Here is a 16873-nt window from a genome sequence, read left to right as displayed (position 1 = left end):
GCACCATCTTCCTGCCATATCCGCCCAGGAGGGGGCCAGGTACACATACAGGGCAAACTGCTTATCCGTGAATGAATGAGGGAGTGAATGAATGAATGACTAGAATTCTTAGCCCTTGTAATCCCAGCATTTTGGGAGGCCAAGGCAGGAGGATCACTTGAGGCCAGGAGTTTGAGACCAGCCTGGGCAACATAGTGAGACTGTCTCTAACTTAAATTTTAAGCGCGCGCGCGCACACACACACACACACACACACACACACACTTTTTTTGGTGGCGGGGGCGGGGAACAGAGTCTCGCTCTGTGGCCCAGGCTGGAGTACAGTGGTGTGAGCTCACTACAACCTCTACCTCCTGGTTCAAGCGATTCTCCTGCCTCAGCCTCCCCAGTAGCTGGGATTACAGGTGCCCGTCACCATGCCAGGCTAATTTTTGTATTTTTAGTAGGATGGGGTTTCGCCATGTTGACCAGGCTGGTCTCGACCTCCTGACCTCAAGTGATCTGCCCGCCTCAGCCTCCCAAAAAGCTGGGATTACAGGCGTGAGCCACCGCGCCCAGACGCATTCTTAACCTTAAAGGGCTCTGAATGCGGAGATAGAACACTGGAGCCGAAGTCCCAGCCCCCTCTGTCGCTCTCTCTGAAGCTCGGTGTTGTCATTTGTAAGATGAGGACAATATAGCATGCAACTCACCTTCAGAAAAGCCTCCATGGACTTGGAGGCCAGAGAGTTGCTTCGGAACAGGGTGTTGGTTTCACCTACAAACAGAGGCCCCAATGGGTAGGGGGCTAGGACAAAGCTTTTGCGGGAGGAGGACAGAGGACCTTGGTGGCTGGGGGATCTAAGCTGGCCCCTCAATAAAGGGCCTCCTCGCCACCTCCCAGCCCACTGTCCCACCTCTGCCCTTGGCTCTGTCCCATGCTGCCCTCCTGTCTGACCCCATCTGCCTCCTACAGGAGGAGCCCACCCTGGCCCAACCACCTCCCAGTGTTCTGGGCCCAGCTCCCTCCCAGGCCTCACTGGTGCGACTCAGCTCCAGCTGGAAGAGCAGGTCCAGGAAGTCCTTGGCCAGCCCCTGCCCCAGGAAGAGCTTGAGCAGGTTCGTGGCCACGTCCTGGCGACACTCAGTGCTGGTTGTCTCCTCGATGAGTGAGATCAGCTGCCCTGGGCCCTGCAGGGAGAGGCGTGGGGGATCCCAAACCCTTTCCTCTGGGGATCTCAGAGCCCCCGAGGGAAAGAGGACATTTTCCCCAAGGGGTGGCTGGGGATGGGGCCCTGGGTACTGGCCAGTTCCTCACATCCCCAGACCTCAGTTTTCTGCTCTGCAGAATGGGTTTAGGAGGACAGGGGCACAGGCCTACCACCGCTGGACCCTCCCACCCTGCCCAGAGCCCCCTCACCTGCATGCCCAGCTTCACCTCGTGGCACAGCAGCTGCACCAGCGGCTGGTAGCAGCTGGAAGGCAGCACCATCTCGTCCCGCAGCCGCACCTCCAGCTGCAAGGAGCCCAGGTTGCCCCTGGAATGGGCAGCCTGTGACCTCTCCACCAGGGACCCAGGCCGCCCTAGGCCACAGCCCTCCCATGGCCTCCAGTTTTTTCCCTTGGGCCCAGCCTCCCATCTCTCTGCTTATGCCCTCCATCCGGGTACCCTGCACAGCTCTGCCTCTCAGGTTCCGCCCGGCCTATTTATTTTCTCTTTTTGGAAAGCCGTTCCTGCCTCTGCACTCTAAGGCACCTCTATCTGTCTTCAAGGTCTGGCTCCCTGCCACCTCCAAGCTTGGGTATGTGGAGCTCCCAGCCTTGAATCTATAAACTCCCAGATAATGGCACCATCATGTGTACAGTTTACAGCAGAAGCAAATCTCCAACCCTCATAACAACCTAATAGGGAAACTGAGACCCGAGCCTGCAACTTGCCACATTAGATCGAGCTTCCAAGCTTCCCTGTTCTGACAGGGAAGGTCAGAACAGAGGAGGGTATGGACCAAGGCATGACATCCTCTAAGTCTTCCACTGCCTCTGCTCAGCACGAGCCTCAGGCACAGAAGCAGTGTTAAAATGGGCCCCTGGGCCTGGCACAGTGGCTCATGCCTATAACCCCAGCACTTTGGGAGGCCAAGGCAGGCAGATCGCTTGAGGTCAGGAGTTCGAGACCAGCCTGGCGGACATGGCAAAACCCCATCTCTACTAAAAAAAAAAATACAAAAATTAGCCAGGCATAGTGACAGGTGCCTGTAATCCCAGCTACCCAGGAGACTGAGGCAGGAGAATTGCTTCATCCCAGGAAGCAGAGGTTGCAGTGAGCCAGGATCACGCCACTGCACTCCAGCCTGACTCTGTCTCAAAAAAAAGAAGATGGGAAGATGGGCCTTGGCTGGTTCTATGGAAATGCCCTTGTGCTGGACACACGGCTGTCCACCTGCCCCTACCCTGTTAAGGATGGGAATGGGGGAAAGGCTGTCTGGGGCCTTCTACAGAGACACAAAGCGGAACCATCAAGGGCTGTGGGGCCACAGCACACAAGCCAGAGGGCTTCCTAGACAGGCTGCCAGATTGAGCAGAATGATCCAAGACACCCAGTTAAATGTGAATATTTTATTTACTTATTAACTATTTTTTAGAGATGGGGTCTTGCTATGTTGCCCAGGCTGGTCTTGAACTCCTGGGCTCAAGCGATCCTCCTGCCTTGGCCTCCCAAAGTGCTATTACAGGTAGGAGCCATTGTGCCTGGCCTACATTTGAATATTTTTAGTATAGGTATGTCTCAAACAGTGCACGGTTATTTTTTTTTTATTTTTTATTTTTTCTGAGATGGAGTCTTGCTCTGTCACCCAGGCTGGACTGCAGTGGCACGATCTTGGCTCACTGCAACCTCCACCACCCAGGTTCAAGCAATTCTCCATCCTCAGCCTTCCGAGTAGCTGGGATTAGAGGTGCCCGCCACCACATCCAGGTAATTTTTGTATTTTCAGTACAGACGGGATTTCACCATGTTGGCCAGGCTAGTCTCAAACTCCTGACCTCGTGATCCACCTGCCTCGGCCACCCAAAGTGCTGGGATTACAGGCATGAGCCACCACGCCCGGCCATTTTCTTGAAATGGAGTTTCCCTCTTGTCACCCAGGCTGGAGTGCAGCGGTGGAATCTCAGCTCACTGCAAGCACCGTCTCCTGGGTTCAAGCAATTTTCCTGCCTCAGCCTCCCAAGTAGCTTGGATTACAGGTGCCCTCCACCACGCAAGGCTAATTTTTTGTATTTTTAGTAGAGACGGTGTTTCACCATGTTGGCCAGGCTGGTCTCGAACTCCCGACCTCAGGTGATCCACCCACCTCAACCTCCCAAAGTGTTGGGATTACAGGTGTGAGCCATCACGCCCAGCAGTTATTCTTTTTTTTTTTTTTTTTTTTTTTCCCCAGTTATTCTTATACTAAAAAAGTATTCACAGCTGGGCACAGGTCAGGAGTTCAACATCAAGCCTGGCCATCGTGGTGAACCCCATCACTATTAAAACTACAAAAAATTAGCCAGGTGAGGTGGTCCTAGCTATCTGGGATGTTGAGGTGGGAGGATTGCTTACACCCAGGAGGTGGAGGCTACGGTGAGCTATGATCACTACTGCACTGGTGGTACAGGTGCATACCTGTAATCCCAGCTACTCTGGAGGCTGAGGCACGAGAATTGCTTGAACCTGGGAGGTGGAGGTTGCAGTGAGCCAAGATCATGCCACTGCACTCCAGCCTGGGTGACAGAGTGCGAATCTGTCTTTAAAAAAAAAAGTATTCACTGTTTTTTGTTTTTTTTTTTTTTTTGAGACGGAGTCTCGCTCTGCCGCCCAGGCTGGAGTGCAGTGGCCGGATCTCAGCTCACTGCAGGCTCCGCCTCCCGGGTTCACGCCATTCTCCTGCCTCAGTCTCCCGAGTAGCTGGGACTACAGGCGCCCGCCACCTCGCCCGGCTAGTTTTTCTGTATTTTTTAGTAGAGACGGGGTTTCACCGTGTCGGCCAGGATGGTCTCGATCTCCTGACCTCGTGATCCGCCCGTCTCGGCCTCCCAAAGTGCTGGGATTACAGGCTTGAGCCACCGCGCCCGGCCAAAAGTATTCACTGTTTATCCAAAATTAAGTTTTAACTGGGTGTTCTGTGTGTGTCTGTTTTTTTTTTTTTTAGAGAGTCTAGCTCCGTTGCCCAGGTTAGAGTGCAATGGCACGATCTCAGCTTACTGTAACCTCCGCCTCCAGGGTTCAAGCGATTCTCCCTGCCTCAGCCTCCCAAGTAGCTAGGATTACAGGCACCCGCCACCACGCCTGGCTAATTTTTGTATTTTTAGTAGAGACGGGGTTTCACCATGTTGGCCAGGCTGGTCTCAAACTCCTGACCTCAGGTGATCCACCCATCTTGGCCTCCCAAAGTGCTGAGATTACAGGCGTAAGCCACTGCGCCTGGCCTAATTTTTTATTTCTTTGTAGAGACAGAGTTTCACCATGTTGGCCAGGCTGGTCTCAAACTCCTGGCCTCAAGTGATCCTCCCATCTCGGCCTCCCAAAGAGCTGGGATTACAGGCATGAGCCACCGCTCCTGGCCAAGGGTGTCCCGTCTTTTATCTGGCAACCCTATTCCTTGAGAATCTTTCAGAGGGAGTTGGAGCTATGGCTCAGGGACACTGACTCTGGAGACTTGAACCCTGGTCTGAGGTCTGTAGGGAAATTTTCAAAGGGGAAGTGTCTGAGTACTTGTTTTAGAAACTTCCAGAAAGCAGAAAGCAGGAGACCTGTACAACCTGTGAGCTAAGAAGACAGAGTTGGCCAGGTGCGGTGGCTCATGCCTGTAATCCTAGCATGTTGGGAGGCTGAGGTGGGTGGATCACCTGAGGTCAGGAGTTCAAGACCAGCTTGGCCAACATGGTGAAACCCTGTTTCTACTAAAAATACAAAAATTAGCTGGGTGTGGTGGTGCACAGCTATAATCCCAGTTAATCGGGAGGCTGAGGCAGGAGAATCACTGGAACCTGGGAGGTGGAGGTTGCAGTGAGCCAAGATTATGTCACTGCACTCCAGCCTGGGCAATAGAGCAAGACTCCATCTCAAAAAAAAAAAAAAAAAAAAAGACAGAGCTGAGCTGAGTGGGGGATTGTGGGAAAAAAAAAAGGGGGTGGTGGGAGGTGGAGCCCAGCCTGGATGAGAAGCATGCTGGCCTGGTGGGCAGGGGCTGAGGGCGCCCTGGAGCTGTGTCTCCTGACCTCTCACCCCGAGCAGACCCCTGCCCTGCCTGCCTGTAGCCAATTCCCAAATCTCAGCCCCCACCCCACCTCTTGAGGCCGGCTGCCCAGCCCCACGCACTTACTCATCATGCCGCCGGCTCTTCGTCTGGTCAGGCTGCAGCCGGAACCAGCCCTCCTCCGGCTGGGCCACCTGCAGTCTCTGGATGTCGATCACCACCTGGGGACATAGCGGCAGTCTTCCTGGAGCTGGGAGGCTTAGGTCTCCTCCTTGCCAACTACTATTCTTAGTGGGGAGGGGCCCCTTCCAAGGGTCCCTGAGTGCCAGTGGCGGTGGGGGGAAGTTGCTGGTTCTGGCAGACAGTGGGGGGTAGTCCCAGGCTTCCTGAGTGTCCCTCTCTGGGGAAGCTGGAGGGAGGTCCCTGAGGGTGGGATGGCTGCAATGGAGCCAGGTGCTAGAGGACAGCAGGTGCAGCCTGGAGGAAGTGGTTGGGGGTGGTGCTCACTTTGCCCAGGAAGTCGTTTCGGCTGACAAGGTCCCAGTCCCAGGTCTCCACGCACAGCACCTCCGTGGCCCCCTCCCCCAGCTCAAACTCAAACGTCTCATTCCAGCGTGGGTAGCATGACTTCTTCACGATCTGGCCAGAAGAGGGTGGGTGGGGGTTAGGCTGATGCCGCTGGACTCCCCAGGATGGGCAAAAGGCAGAGCTGCCCCAGACACCTCCCCTGGGTTCCCCACAGCCTCCTCGCCTTGGAGGCTCTGCCACAGCAGAGGTTAAGACGTCCTGTCCAAGCTCCCACCCATTTATCAGATGGGGAGAATTGAGGCCCAGGGTGGGGAAGAGACGTATCCAAGGCCACACAGCAAAACAGTACTACTCTGCTGGTGGGAATGTGAACTAGTACAACCGCTATGGAAAACAGTGGGATTCCTTAACTAACTAAAAGTAGAACTACCATTTGATTCAGCAATCCCACTACTGGGTATCTACCCACAGGAGAAGTCATTACACAAAAAAGATACTTGCACACACATGTTTTTTGTTTGTTTGTTTGTTTTGTTTTGTTTTTGAGACAGAGTCTCACTCTGTCCCTCAGGCTGGAGTGCAGTGGTGCGATCTCAGCTCACTGCAATCTCCGCCTTCCAGGTTCAAGCGATCCTCCTGCCTCAGCCTCCCAAGTAGCTGGGATTTCAGGGGCCCACCACCACGCCCGGCTAATTTTTGTATTTTTAGTAGAGACGGGGTTTTACCATGTTGGCCAGGCTGGTCTCGAACTCCTGGCCTCAAGCAATCTGCCAGCCTTGGCCTCCCAAAGTGCTGGGATTACAGGCGTGAGCCACTGCACCTGGCCAAGATACTTGCACATGCATGTTTATAGCAGCACACTTCGCAATTGTGAAAATGTGAAACCAGCCCAAATGTCCATCAATCAACAAGTGGATAAAGAAACTGTGGTATGTATATATAAGATGGAATACTACTCAGCCATAAAAAAGGAATGAATTAATGGCATTCACAGCAACCTGGATTGGATTAGAGGCTATTATTCTAAGTGTAGTAACTCAGGAAAGGGAAACCAAACATCGTATGTTCTCACTCCTATGTGGGAGCTAAGCTATGAGGACGCAAAGGCATAATAAGAATGACACAATGGACTTTGGTGACTCGATGGGGGGAAGGGTGGGAAGGAGGTGAGGGATAAAAGACTACAAATTGGGTGCAGTGTATACTGCTCGGTGATGGGTGCACCAAAATCTCACAAATCACCCCTAAAGAACGTATGTAACCAAACACCACCTGTTCCCCAATAACCTATGGAAATAAAATATTTTTAAAAATACACACACACAGGGCTGGGCATGGTGGCTCATGCCTGTAATCCCAGCACTTTGGGAAGCCAAGGTGGGAGGATCACTTGAGGCCAGGAGTTCGAGACTAGCCTCGCCAACATGGTGAAACCCCACCTCTACTAAAAATACAAGAAATTAGCCTGGTGTGGTGGCGTGTGCCTGTAATCCCAGCTACTCCAGTGGCTAAGGCAGGAGAATCCCTTGAACTGGGAAGGCGGAGCCTGCAGTAAGCTGAGATCTAGCCACTGTCCATCCAGCCTGGGTGACAGGGCGGGACTTGGCCTCAAAAAAACCCCACAAAACACAAAACAAAAACAGTAGCGACTACACAGAGAAACCAGACCTTGGTGCCTTCCTGCTCAGGACTGGGTCCCCCCAACCCTGGACGTTTCCTGGGGGTGGGGAAGGCAGCATGGGTGTTCTCAGATAAACCCCACTCGGGCTGTCTCAATCCCCTCCTTACCCCCAAGCATGGCCAGGAGTGAGCGGAGTTGGCCCCAGAGGGGCTGGGACCTATTATGTCCCCTAGAGAAGTTGCCCCCTTCTCTGGGCCTCCTCTGTAAGACTGTGGCCCCCAATCTGTCCCCCCAGGCGACGGTGAGCAGATGGTGAGGTGAGCAACGGGGGCACGGCTGGCAGGTCCCCTGAGCCTCCTGCCCCTTCCCTGCCCTCTGGCCTCCTCACCGAGGTCTCCTGTGTCCGGCCCTTGTAGCGCACTCGGACGAAGGGATCAGATGCGCCATTGCGGTCCTTTGGGGCCAGATCCCTGGTGGGGGTGGAGGAAGATTGGATCATCTACTTGTCCCTGAGCCCCCCTTCCCCCACTTGTCACCACCATTATGTAACCACAGTGGCCAAAAGGCCTGAGCACATTCTGTCCCTGGCAAGCTGATTGTGGACAGTGCGCCTCTGGCCTTTCTGGGCCCTGCTCCCATAGCCAAGAATCTCTCCCCAGGGCCGCCCATGTGGCCAAGAATCCCCCAAGGCGGAGGCCATGGGTCCTTCCCACCAGGCGGCTGCAGGCCAGTGGGTGCACCTTGCTCTGGGGGTGGCGGGGGGCGGTGTGAGTGCTGCCAGGGAACTGCTGGGGCCATGTTCCCGGCCCTCAGTTCCCAGGGCTGCCCTGAGCCTCGGTTTCCTCATCAGGAAAATGGAAAAGTGAATTGCTACTGGGCTCAGGTTCAGGGAGACAGTGTGCTTCCGGAAGGTCTGCCCTAGTAATGTCGTCCTACTTGGTGGAGGGGTGAGGTGCAGCCCTGATGGGCAGCCCTTCCTTTTCTCCATGGATGGGTCTTTACACAGCCCTAGTCTAGTCACGGTACCCCCAGCTTTTTTTTTTTTTTTTTTTTTGAGACAGAGTCTTGCTCTGTCGCCCAGGCTGGAGTGCAGTGGCGCAATCTCGACTCACTGCAACCTCCGCCTCCCGGGTTCAAGTGATTCTCCTACCTCTGCCTCCTGAGTAGCTGGGACTACAGGTGCCTACCACCATGCCTAGCTAATTTTTGTATTTTTAGTAGAGACAGGGTTTCATCAGGTTGGCCAGGCTGCTCTCAAATTCCTGACCTCAGGTGATCCACCCGCCTCCCAAAGTGCTGGGATTACAGGTGTGAGCCACCACACCCCGTCCTCTTCTCTTCTCTTCTCTTCTCTCTTCTCTCCTCTCCTCTCTTCTCTTCTCTTCCTTTCCCTCCCTCCCTCCCTCCCTCCCTCCTTCCTTCCTTCCTTCCTTCCTTCCTCTTTCTTTCTTTCAACAGGGTCTTGCTCTGTTGATCAGGCTGGAGTACAGTGATGCAATCATAGCTCACTGCAGCCTCCACCTCCTGAGCTCAAGCAATCCTCCTACGTCAGCCTCCCAAGTAGCTGGGACTATAGGTGTGCCCCACCACACCTGGCTAATTTTTAAATTTTTTTGTAGAGACAGGGTCTTGCTGTTGCCCAGGCTGGTCTCAAACTCCTGGCCTCAAGAGATCCTCCCGCCTCTGCTTCCCAAAGCACTGGGATTACCAGCATAAGCCACTGCACCCTGCCAGTATTCCCTACTTAGAATTCTTTGTGGAAGAACACCAAAGCCCACTCGTCTTCGATATTTTAAGCCTCTCATGCCTGCCTTTCTTTCCCCCTCAAAACTGTCTAATAAAACCCCAAGGTTGAGGTTGGGTGCAGTGGCTTGTTCCTGTAATCCCAGCACTTTGGGAAGCTGAGGCAGGCGGATCACGTGAGGTCAGGAGTTCGAGACCAGCCTGGCCAATATGGTGAAACCCCGTCTCTACTAAAAATACAAAAGAATGGGCTGGGTGTGGTGGCATGCACCTGTAGTCCCAGCTACTCAGGAGGCTGAGGCAGGAGAATCACTTGAACCCAGGACGGCGAAGGTTTCAGTGAGCCAAGAAAATGCCACTGTACTCCAGCCTGGGCCACAGAGCCAGACTGTCACAAAAAAAAAAAAAAAAAAAAAAAAAAAAAAGCCCAGACACGGTGGCTCATGCCTGTAATCCCAGCATTTTGGGAGGCCAAGGTAGGCAGATCACCTGAGATCAGGAGTTTGAGAACAGTCTAGCCAACATGGTGAAATCCCATCTCTACTAAAAGCACAAAAAAATTAGCCGGGTGTGGTGGTGCACGCCTGTAATTCCAGCTACTAGGGAGGCTGAGGCAGGAGAATTGCTTGAACCCAGAAGGCAGAGGTTGCAGTGAGCTGAAATGGGGCCACTGCACTCCAGCCTGGATGACACAGGGAGACTGTCTCAAAAACAAAAAACAAAACCAAAAAAAAACCCCAAGGTTTCATTGAAATATTGAGAATCTCCCCAGAAAAAATAAGGAGGAAATATTCTTTCTTCCTCTGCAGCAAATGGACCTTCTTAGGCTGACTTGGGATTCCAGCAGGAGTCTCATTGCTGGGGACAACGTGGGACAAGTCCCCTCACTCTGAGAGAGGCCTGGACATTCCTTTCCTCTGCTAGGACTCACTAGGAGAAGGCCAACCACTGTGGGCCCGGAGGATGGGAGAGAGGAGATTCCTGGAGAGAGGGGAGGGCCAGGCCTCCCATCTCCGTGGGTGACGAGGGGTGCCTGGGAGAAGTGGTCCCGAGGTCCCAGAGCCCGGCCACGTGCGTGAGCGGGTGCACACGTGTGCATGCCTGTCCTCCAGACAGCCTGGTGCCAGGCAAGGATAAGGATGGAGGAAGCGGGTGAGTTGGGGTGGGGTGGGGCGGGGCGGTGGGGGGGAATTAATGGCGGAGGCCAGAGAGTGAGCGAGTGTGGGGGCGTGGCTGAGACTCCCAAGGCCAGCCATTTTCCATCCATTTCTATTTTCCCAGGACAGAAAATAACTCCTGGGAAGCCAGAGTGAGCAACACAGGTGTCATCCGACCCACACTCCTCCTCTGCCCAAGGGAAGTCTTCCTCTTAGGCGGACCCCTCAAGGGTTGGGGGAACACTGGCTCCATAGGGGCTGCTTGGCTGGGGGCCACCCTCCTGCCCCACAGGCAGGGAGAGACTCCGGGAGGTGGGTTTGGAGCCGGAAGGGAAGGCACTTCGCACGGACAGAGTGTGACTCAGGCCCAGGCCCAGACGTGAGTGCAGCCTGCAGCTAAAAATACCCTGTGGGTTGGGGGGGGTGGCCCTGTCACAGGTGACTCAGGCCCATGGAACCGTCCAAACCACTGTCTCTCCTTGGGGGAACCCTCAATTTTTACCCATTGGGAGATTTTCAGCAAATCTTTTCACCCCCCAACCCCACAAGGGACCCATTGACCCACACACACACTCCCACCAGGCCAAGTTCACATTGGGGTTAAACACAGGGAAGCCGGCCTTAGCACTGGGCCACTGAGGCTGTGTGATCAGAGTTCTGGGTCCCCTCACCCGTACCCCCTACTCCACCCCTCTCTGATGGCTCCAGTTCCTCCATGAGAACATTAGACTCTCTCTTAAGAGACATATTACCTTGAATGCAAATCACCCAAGAAACATCTTCAAGTCCAGAAAAGCTCCCGGAATTCTCTTTTTCTTTTTCTTTTTCTTTTTCTTTTTTTGAGATGGAGTCTCACTTGTCACCCAGGTTGGAGTGCAGTGGCGCCATCTCAGCTCACTGCAACCTCCACCTCCTGGGTTCAAGACTCCTGCCTCAGCCTCCTGACTAGCTGGGATTACAGGCGCCCGCCACCATGCCCGGTTAATTTTTTTTTTGAGACAGAGTCCCACTCTATCGCCCAGGCTGGAGTGCAGTGGCACGATCTTGGCTCACTGCAAGCTCCGCCTCCCGGGTTCATGCCATTCTCCTGCCTCAGCCTCCCGAGTAGCTGGGACTACAGGTGCCCGCCACCACGCCCCGCTAATTTTTTTTTTTTGTATTTTTAGTAGAGATGGATTTCACCGTGTTAGCCAGGATGGTCTCGATCTCCTGACCTCGTGATCCACCTGCCTTGGCCTCTCAAAGTGTTGGGATTACAGGCGTGAGCCACCGCGCCTGGCCAATTTTTGTATTTTTAGTAGAGAAAGGGTATCATCATGTTGGTCGGGCTGGTCTTGAACTCCTGGCCTCAGGTGATCCACCCACCTCAGCCTCCCAAAGTGCTGGGATTATAGGTGTGAGCCACTGGGCCTGGCGAGCCTCTCTCTTGAGAGCAGGCTTTGATTGGAGGTGGCCAGCTCTGGGACCAGGAGGTAGGGTAGGGTGAGGGGAGGCTCAGCTTCCTCATTGGGTTTCTCTAGTTGCAGGGGACCCACTGTCCACCCCCAGGCCCCTGAGTCTCACCTGGCCTCCAGCACAGAGCAGCGTAGTCGGCAGGCCTGGGCCCCTGGCTGCACTTCCAGCCGCAGGTGGATCTCGCCCTGCACCTCCTCATCGGGGTCGACCTCCGTCAGGTGGGTCCACCCGCTGAAACCTGTGGGGTCAGCTCAGCCACGGACCCGGCCCTGAACCCCCACACCCTCCACCCTCAGCCCCACCAGGCACCTTGAGGCACCTCTATAATCTCCTGGGAATCCTCTAGGCACCCGTGAAGCAGGGGCTGGTATCCCCAATGACAGATGGGGAAACTGAGGCTCAGCAAGTGAACAGCAGCAGTGGGAAGAGCTGGGATTAGAATCTAAGTCAGTGACCTGGGGCCTGTGCCCTCACTATTGTGTCATTTTGCTGTTGTTTTTAGAGACCGGGTCTCACTCTGTGGGCCAGGTGTGGTGGCACATGCCTGTAATCCCAGCTACTCAGGAGGCTGAGGCAGGAGAATTGCTTGAACACAGATTGCGCCACTGCACTCCAGCCTGGGCGACAGAGCAAGACCCCATCTCAAAAAAAAAAAAAAAAAAAAAAAGATGGAGTCTTGCTATGTTGCTCAGGCTGGTCTCAAACTCCTGACCTCAAGCAATCCTCCCACCTCAGCCTCCCAAGGTGCTGGGATTATAAGCGTGGGCTGCTGTACCCAGCCAGATTCCCCATCTTAAAACAGGAAGAGAGTGGCCCTCCCCTAGGGCTGCTGGGAGGAGGGCCTGAGGCCCGAATGGGGAAGCTACAAGGCACCCCGAGGAATAGCCTCACTGGGGCCGCTAGACCCCAGAGACGCTGGCTAAGGCTGCAGGTGGGAAAGGCCTTTGGCCTGGCAGGGGCCAAGAAGCCCCATGAGTCAGCAGAACGTGCCTCCGCCCTGCCCCCATCCCTGGCCCAGCCTCACAGACAGGAGCAGGTGTGTGCGGGGGGAGGCCAGCGAGCAGGACACAAAGGCTCTGATGGCAGAGTCCATAACATCCAAGAACTGCTTTGAACCCTCAGAGAGCCCAGAGAAGGCAAGAGCTGCCCAAGGTCACATACAGTGAGGCTGGCACAGGGCTGACCCCTCAAAATCCTGTCTGGGCAGAGCATGGTGGCTCACACCTGCAATCCTAGCACTTGGGGAGGCCAAGGTGGGAGGATCCATCAAAGCCAGGAGTTCAAGACCAGCCTAGGCAACAGAGTGAGACACCCATCTCCTTTTTTTTTTTTTTTTTTTTTTTTTTTGGGACAGAGTCTTCCTCTATTGCCCAGGCTGGAGTGCAATGGCGCAATCTTGGCTCGCTGCAACCTCTGCCTCCCAGGTTCAAGAGATGTTCCTGTCTCAGTCTCCCTAGTATTACAGGTGAGCACCACCATGCCCAGGTTATTTTTATATTTTTAGTAGAGACAGTGTTTCACCATGTTGACCAGGCTGGTCTTGAACTCCTAACCTCAAGTGAATTGCCACTGGGATTACAGGTGTGAGCCACCATGCCCGGCCCCCATCCCTATGTTTCTTTCGGAGATGGAGTCTCGCTTTGTCATCCAGGTTGGAGTGCAATGGAGTGATCCTGACTCACTGCAACCTCCGCCTCCTAGGTTCAAGCGATTCTCCTGCCTCAGCTTCCCGAGTAGCTGGGATTACAGGCAGCCACCACCACATCCAGCTAATTTTTTGTATTTTTAGTAGAGACAGGGTTTTACCATGTTGGCCAGGCTGATCTTAAACTCCTGACCTCAGGTGATCCGCCTGCCTCGGCCTCCCAAAGTGCTGGGATTACAGGTGTGAGCCACTGCGCCCGGCCTCTTTTTTTTTTTTTTTTTAACTACATAAAAATTTTAAAAACAATAACACCAAACAATGTCTGCATCCCATAAATAATTCAAAGGGATCTCCAGCCTGCACTGGCTCCAGGCCAACCCTTCAGACTCAGGACACAGTGGTACTAGGGTCCAGGTGGAGGCGACCCCATGGACTACAGAAGGAGCTGGCTCCATTGGGAGAAAGGGTCCCTACGCTTCAGCAATGGAGTGTAAGGAGGCCCCTTCTTCTGCCAGCAGAGGCCTCAGATTCCACCAGTAGCAGCCCCTCTTTGCCCTAGGGAAGACGCAGTAACAACCAGGTTTGGGGACGTGCTGAGGAACAGAGGCCAGGAGTACAGAACGTAGCCCTGGCTTTTGGGGAGAGTAGAAATGGCTTTCCCTGAGCTGGAGACCAGATGGAGCCTAGAGGGGAGGTCTCCGAGTGAGAGGGAGGCCAGGGACTGGGCAGACCAGTGCGGGAGGGAAAGGGAGAACTTACCCTTAGGGTGAGAGGCCAGGGTGTCCCTTGGAAGGCAGACCTTTCCGATAACGTCGTCCCGGCTAGAGGAGGGAGATGGAGTCAGAGCTGGGTAGGGCTTCAGGACCTGCCCTCTGGGACCTCCCACCAAGTTCAGGACCCCCGGGGGGGAGCAGGGTGGTGGACACTGTCATCATTTCCAGATGGACCTGTGGCCCTTCTGTAGGCTGTGGGCTCTGGACCTTCTAGGGGGATGTGATAGGTTTCTATGACATTTCTGTCACACGCCTGCACATGCCAAGCTCACGCTCTCTGGGTGCCCATTTCACAGCTCACACCTGCACGCACATGTGTAGTCCATGCACACCTGCGCCCCCATGCCTGCACACATGGCGCGTGCACCATGGAGCCACACATGTGCACACCCACAGGATTAAGCCTTTCGTCCTCCCAGGCCCCCAGGTTCCGCTTCCCTCCAGGCTGCAAAGAGGATGCCAAAAAGGAGACCCAGGAGTCCTGGCGGTGAAATGGGCCAGGGAGCAATCAGATGGCCAGGTCTGGGTCCCAGCTGGAGAGGGGGGTGCTCACCTGAGGGCATCCTCATCCATGACGTAGAAAGCCACAGTGTGGAAGGTGGGCGGCAGGTGCACTTGGTACTCTTCACCCCAGAAGGGGCACAGGGTCTTCCACACGGTGGCTGTCCTGCAGGAGAGAACCCTCAGCAGGCGCCCAGGCCACCCCTAGGCCCTGGACTGGGACCTTCCTTGTATTTCCTCCTACCCCTATAACTACTGGCTCTGCTGCTGACGTGTTTCCCCTGTGCCAGACCCTACTGTCCACCACCAGTCACTACCCCCTGACCTTCCTCTCTGCCCTGGATGGGGCACAGGGCTGCCTCTCTCTGGCTGTTATTTATTTTATTTATCTTTTTTTTTTTTTGAGACAGAGTCTCGCTCTGTCGCCCAGGCTGGAGTGCAGTGGCATCATCTCGGCTCACTGCAACCTCTGCCTCCCAGGTTCAAGCAATTCTCCCTGCCTCAGCCTCCTGAGTAGCTGGGATTACAGACACCTGCCACCATGCCCAGCTAATTTTGCCATCTTAGTAGAGACGGGCTTTCACCCTGTTGGCCAGGCTGCTCTCGAACTCCTGACCTCAGGTGATCCGCCTGCCTCGGCCATCCAAAGTGTTTGGATGACAGGTGTGAGCCACCGTGCCCAGCCTCTCCAGTTGTTTTACATTTGGGGAAACTGAGATCACAGTTGGTAGGGTGTTGGCCTCAGGTCACAGGATACCTGCCTCAGGGCGATTGCCGAGCCTGGCCTCCCATCCTCACCCAGCTCTGGTCAACCCCCTGTGGATCAGAGCCTTCAACTCATGGGACTCAGTGGGCTAGCGGGTGGGGAGATGCTGAAGCCCCCAAGGACCCAGATGAAAGTTCAGGGGACCACCTCATGCCAACCACTTCTCAGACAGGTCATCTGACCTCGAGGGCCTGTTTCCCTTCTGTATCAAGAACAGCAGTGCCATCACACCCCTCTCCCTCTTGCTGTCTGTGGTTTGCAGACCCTTGAGAAAGGCTGGGAGCCTGCTTGCAGGTAGGGAAGGACTGGGAGTCTGGTGGCCTTGGCTACGAGTAGGCCATGGGCACTCAGGTGGGCAGAACAGCAGGGCAGGTCTGGCCATGAACTTGGAAGCAGGAGCCTGATTGAAGGAAGGGAGAGGACAGCAAAGACCCTGCCCAGAGATCATGGGGACCATGGAGGAAGGGACATCCGGAGGAAGTGGCTCTTCGGGGTGCAGGCTGCGGGTGCCCAGCCTCGAGGAATAATCACTGTGGGACTCTCAGGGGACAGGACCCAAGTTAGAGCCAGGACCAGGGAGGGGAAGGGAGCTAGGCTCTCGGGAGGCCAGACTTAGGCTCCAGTGTGGCTCTGCCACTTACTAGGCTTGTGACCTTGGACAGGGTAGTCTCCCTGAGCCTTAGTTTCCTAGTCTGTAAATGGGGTCTAATGATATCGTATCTCACTAATTGCAAGAACTAAACGGGCTAGAAAAGGGCTGGCTCCATAAATGAGAGCTGTTGTTACAAATCGTCAGCATCTGTCTCTCCCGGAGGTTGTGGTGATTGCAAAGATGAACAGAGTCCGGCGAGAGGCCCTTGGCCAGGCCAGTTCCTTGAAGGTCTTTCTCCCCTCCTAGCTCGGATGTCAGGGTGAGGTGGGGAATCCCAGGCAGAGGACCAGGTGCACCAAGCCCCCTCCCATCTCCGTACAAAATTCACAACAAAATTCACACCCCTTTGCGGGGAGAGCGCAGGTCCGTGAGGGGCTGAGCGCCCCTGGGTCCTGGGAGTGGGGGCGGTACCTGATGATGGGCTCATTGTCCACCTTCACGATGCAGTAAGGGTCGCTGCTGCCGGTGCTGCAAGACAGAAGGGCAGGGGCGGGGCTGGAGGGCAGGGGCGGGGCGGGGCCTCGCGGCACGCTCCTCCCTCTTTCCCGGCACCTCGGGAGGAGCGCGGGGAAGAGAGCGGAGGCTGAGTCTTCGCATCCTGGTTAGGAGACCGCAGGCTCCTCGGGCCAAACACGGGTCCCCGCCCTCAGCCCGGGAGCGGATGGTGAGGGAAGGGCAGGAATCCGCGGCAGGGCTCCCCTTTCGCGGGCAGGGGTGGGAGTAGATGGAGGGAGAGTTGTGGGGGAGGGAGAAGGAGAGGGAAGAGACAGGGATGGGTAGAGAGAGAAAGGAGAAGAAAGGAGGGGGAAGGAGGGGGGG

The 16873-nt window shown here is 55.1% G+C and overlaps 1 protein-coding gene across 4 annotated transcripts in view; it reads right to left on the bottom strand.

Annotated features, from left to right (window-relative positions):
* Positions 1–16873, bottom strand: part of RASA4B (RAS p21 protein activator 4B) — a 37187-nt gene that overhangs the window by 14839 nt on the left and 5475 nt on the right. For all 4 annotated transcript variants that reach the window (XM_017956624.3, XM_021935718.1, XM_021935719.1 and 1 more), the window contains exons 2-11: positions 16466–16522; positions 14689–14802; positions 14122–14183; positions 11826–11955; positions 7751–7832; positions 5721–5852; positions 5340–5434; positions 1400–1517; positions 1020–1170; positions 693–757 (exon numbers count right to left, since the gene is read on the bottom strand). In XM_017956624.3, coding sequence (XP_017812113.2) covers positions 693–757; positions 1020–1170; positions 1400–1517; positions 5340–5434; positions 5721–5852; positions 7751–7832; positions 11826–11955; positions 14122–14183; positions 14689–14802; positions 16466–16522 — 1006 coding nt within the window. The remainder of the gene's footprint in view (positions 1–692; positions 758–1019; positions 1171–1399; positions 1518–5339; positions 5435–5720; positions 5853–7750; positions 7833–11825; positions 11956–14121; positions 14184–14688; positions 14803–16465; positions 16523–16873) is intronic.

The sequence above is a fragment of the Papio anubis genome, chromosome 4 (genome assembly GCF_008728515.1).
Source record: "Papio anubis isolate 15944 chromosome 4, Panubis1.0, whole genome shotgun sequence".
Taxonomy (NCBI): Eukaryota; Metazoa; Chordata; class Mammalia; order Primates; family Cercopithecidae; genus Papio; species Papio anubis.
This window is presented reverse-complemented; position numbering and strand designations above follow the sequence as displayed.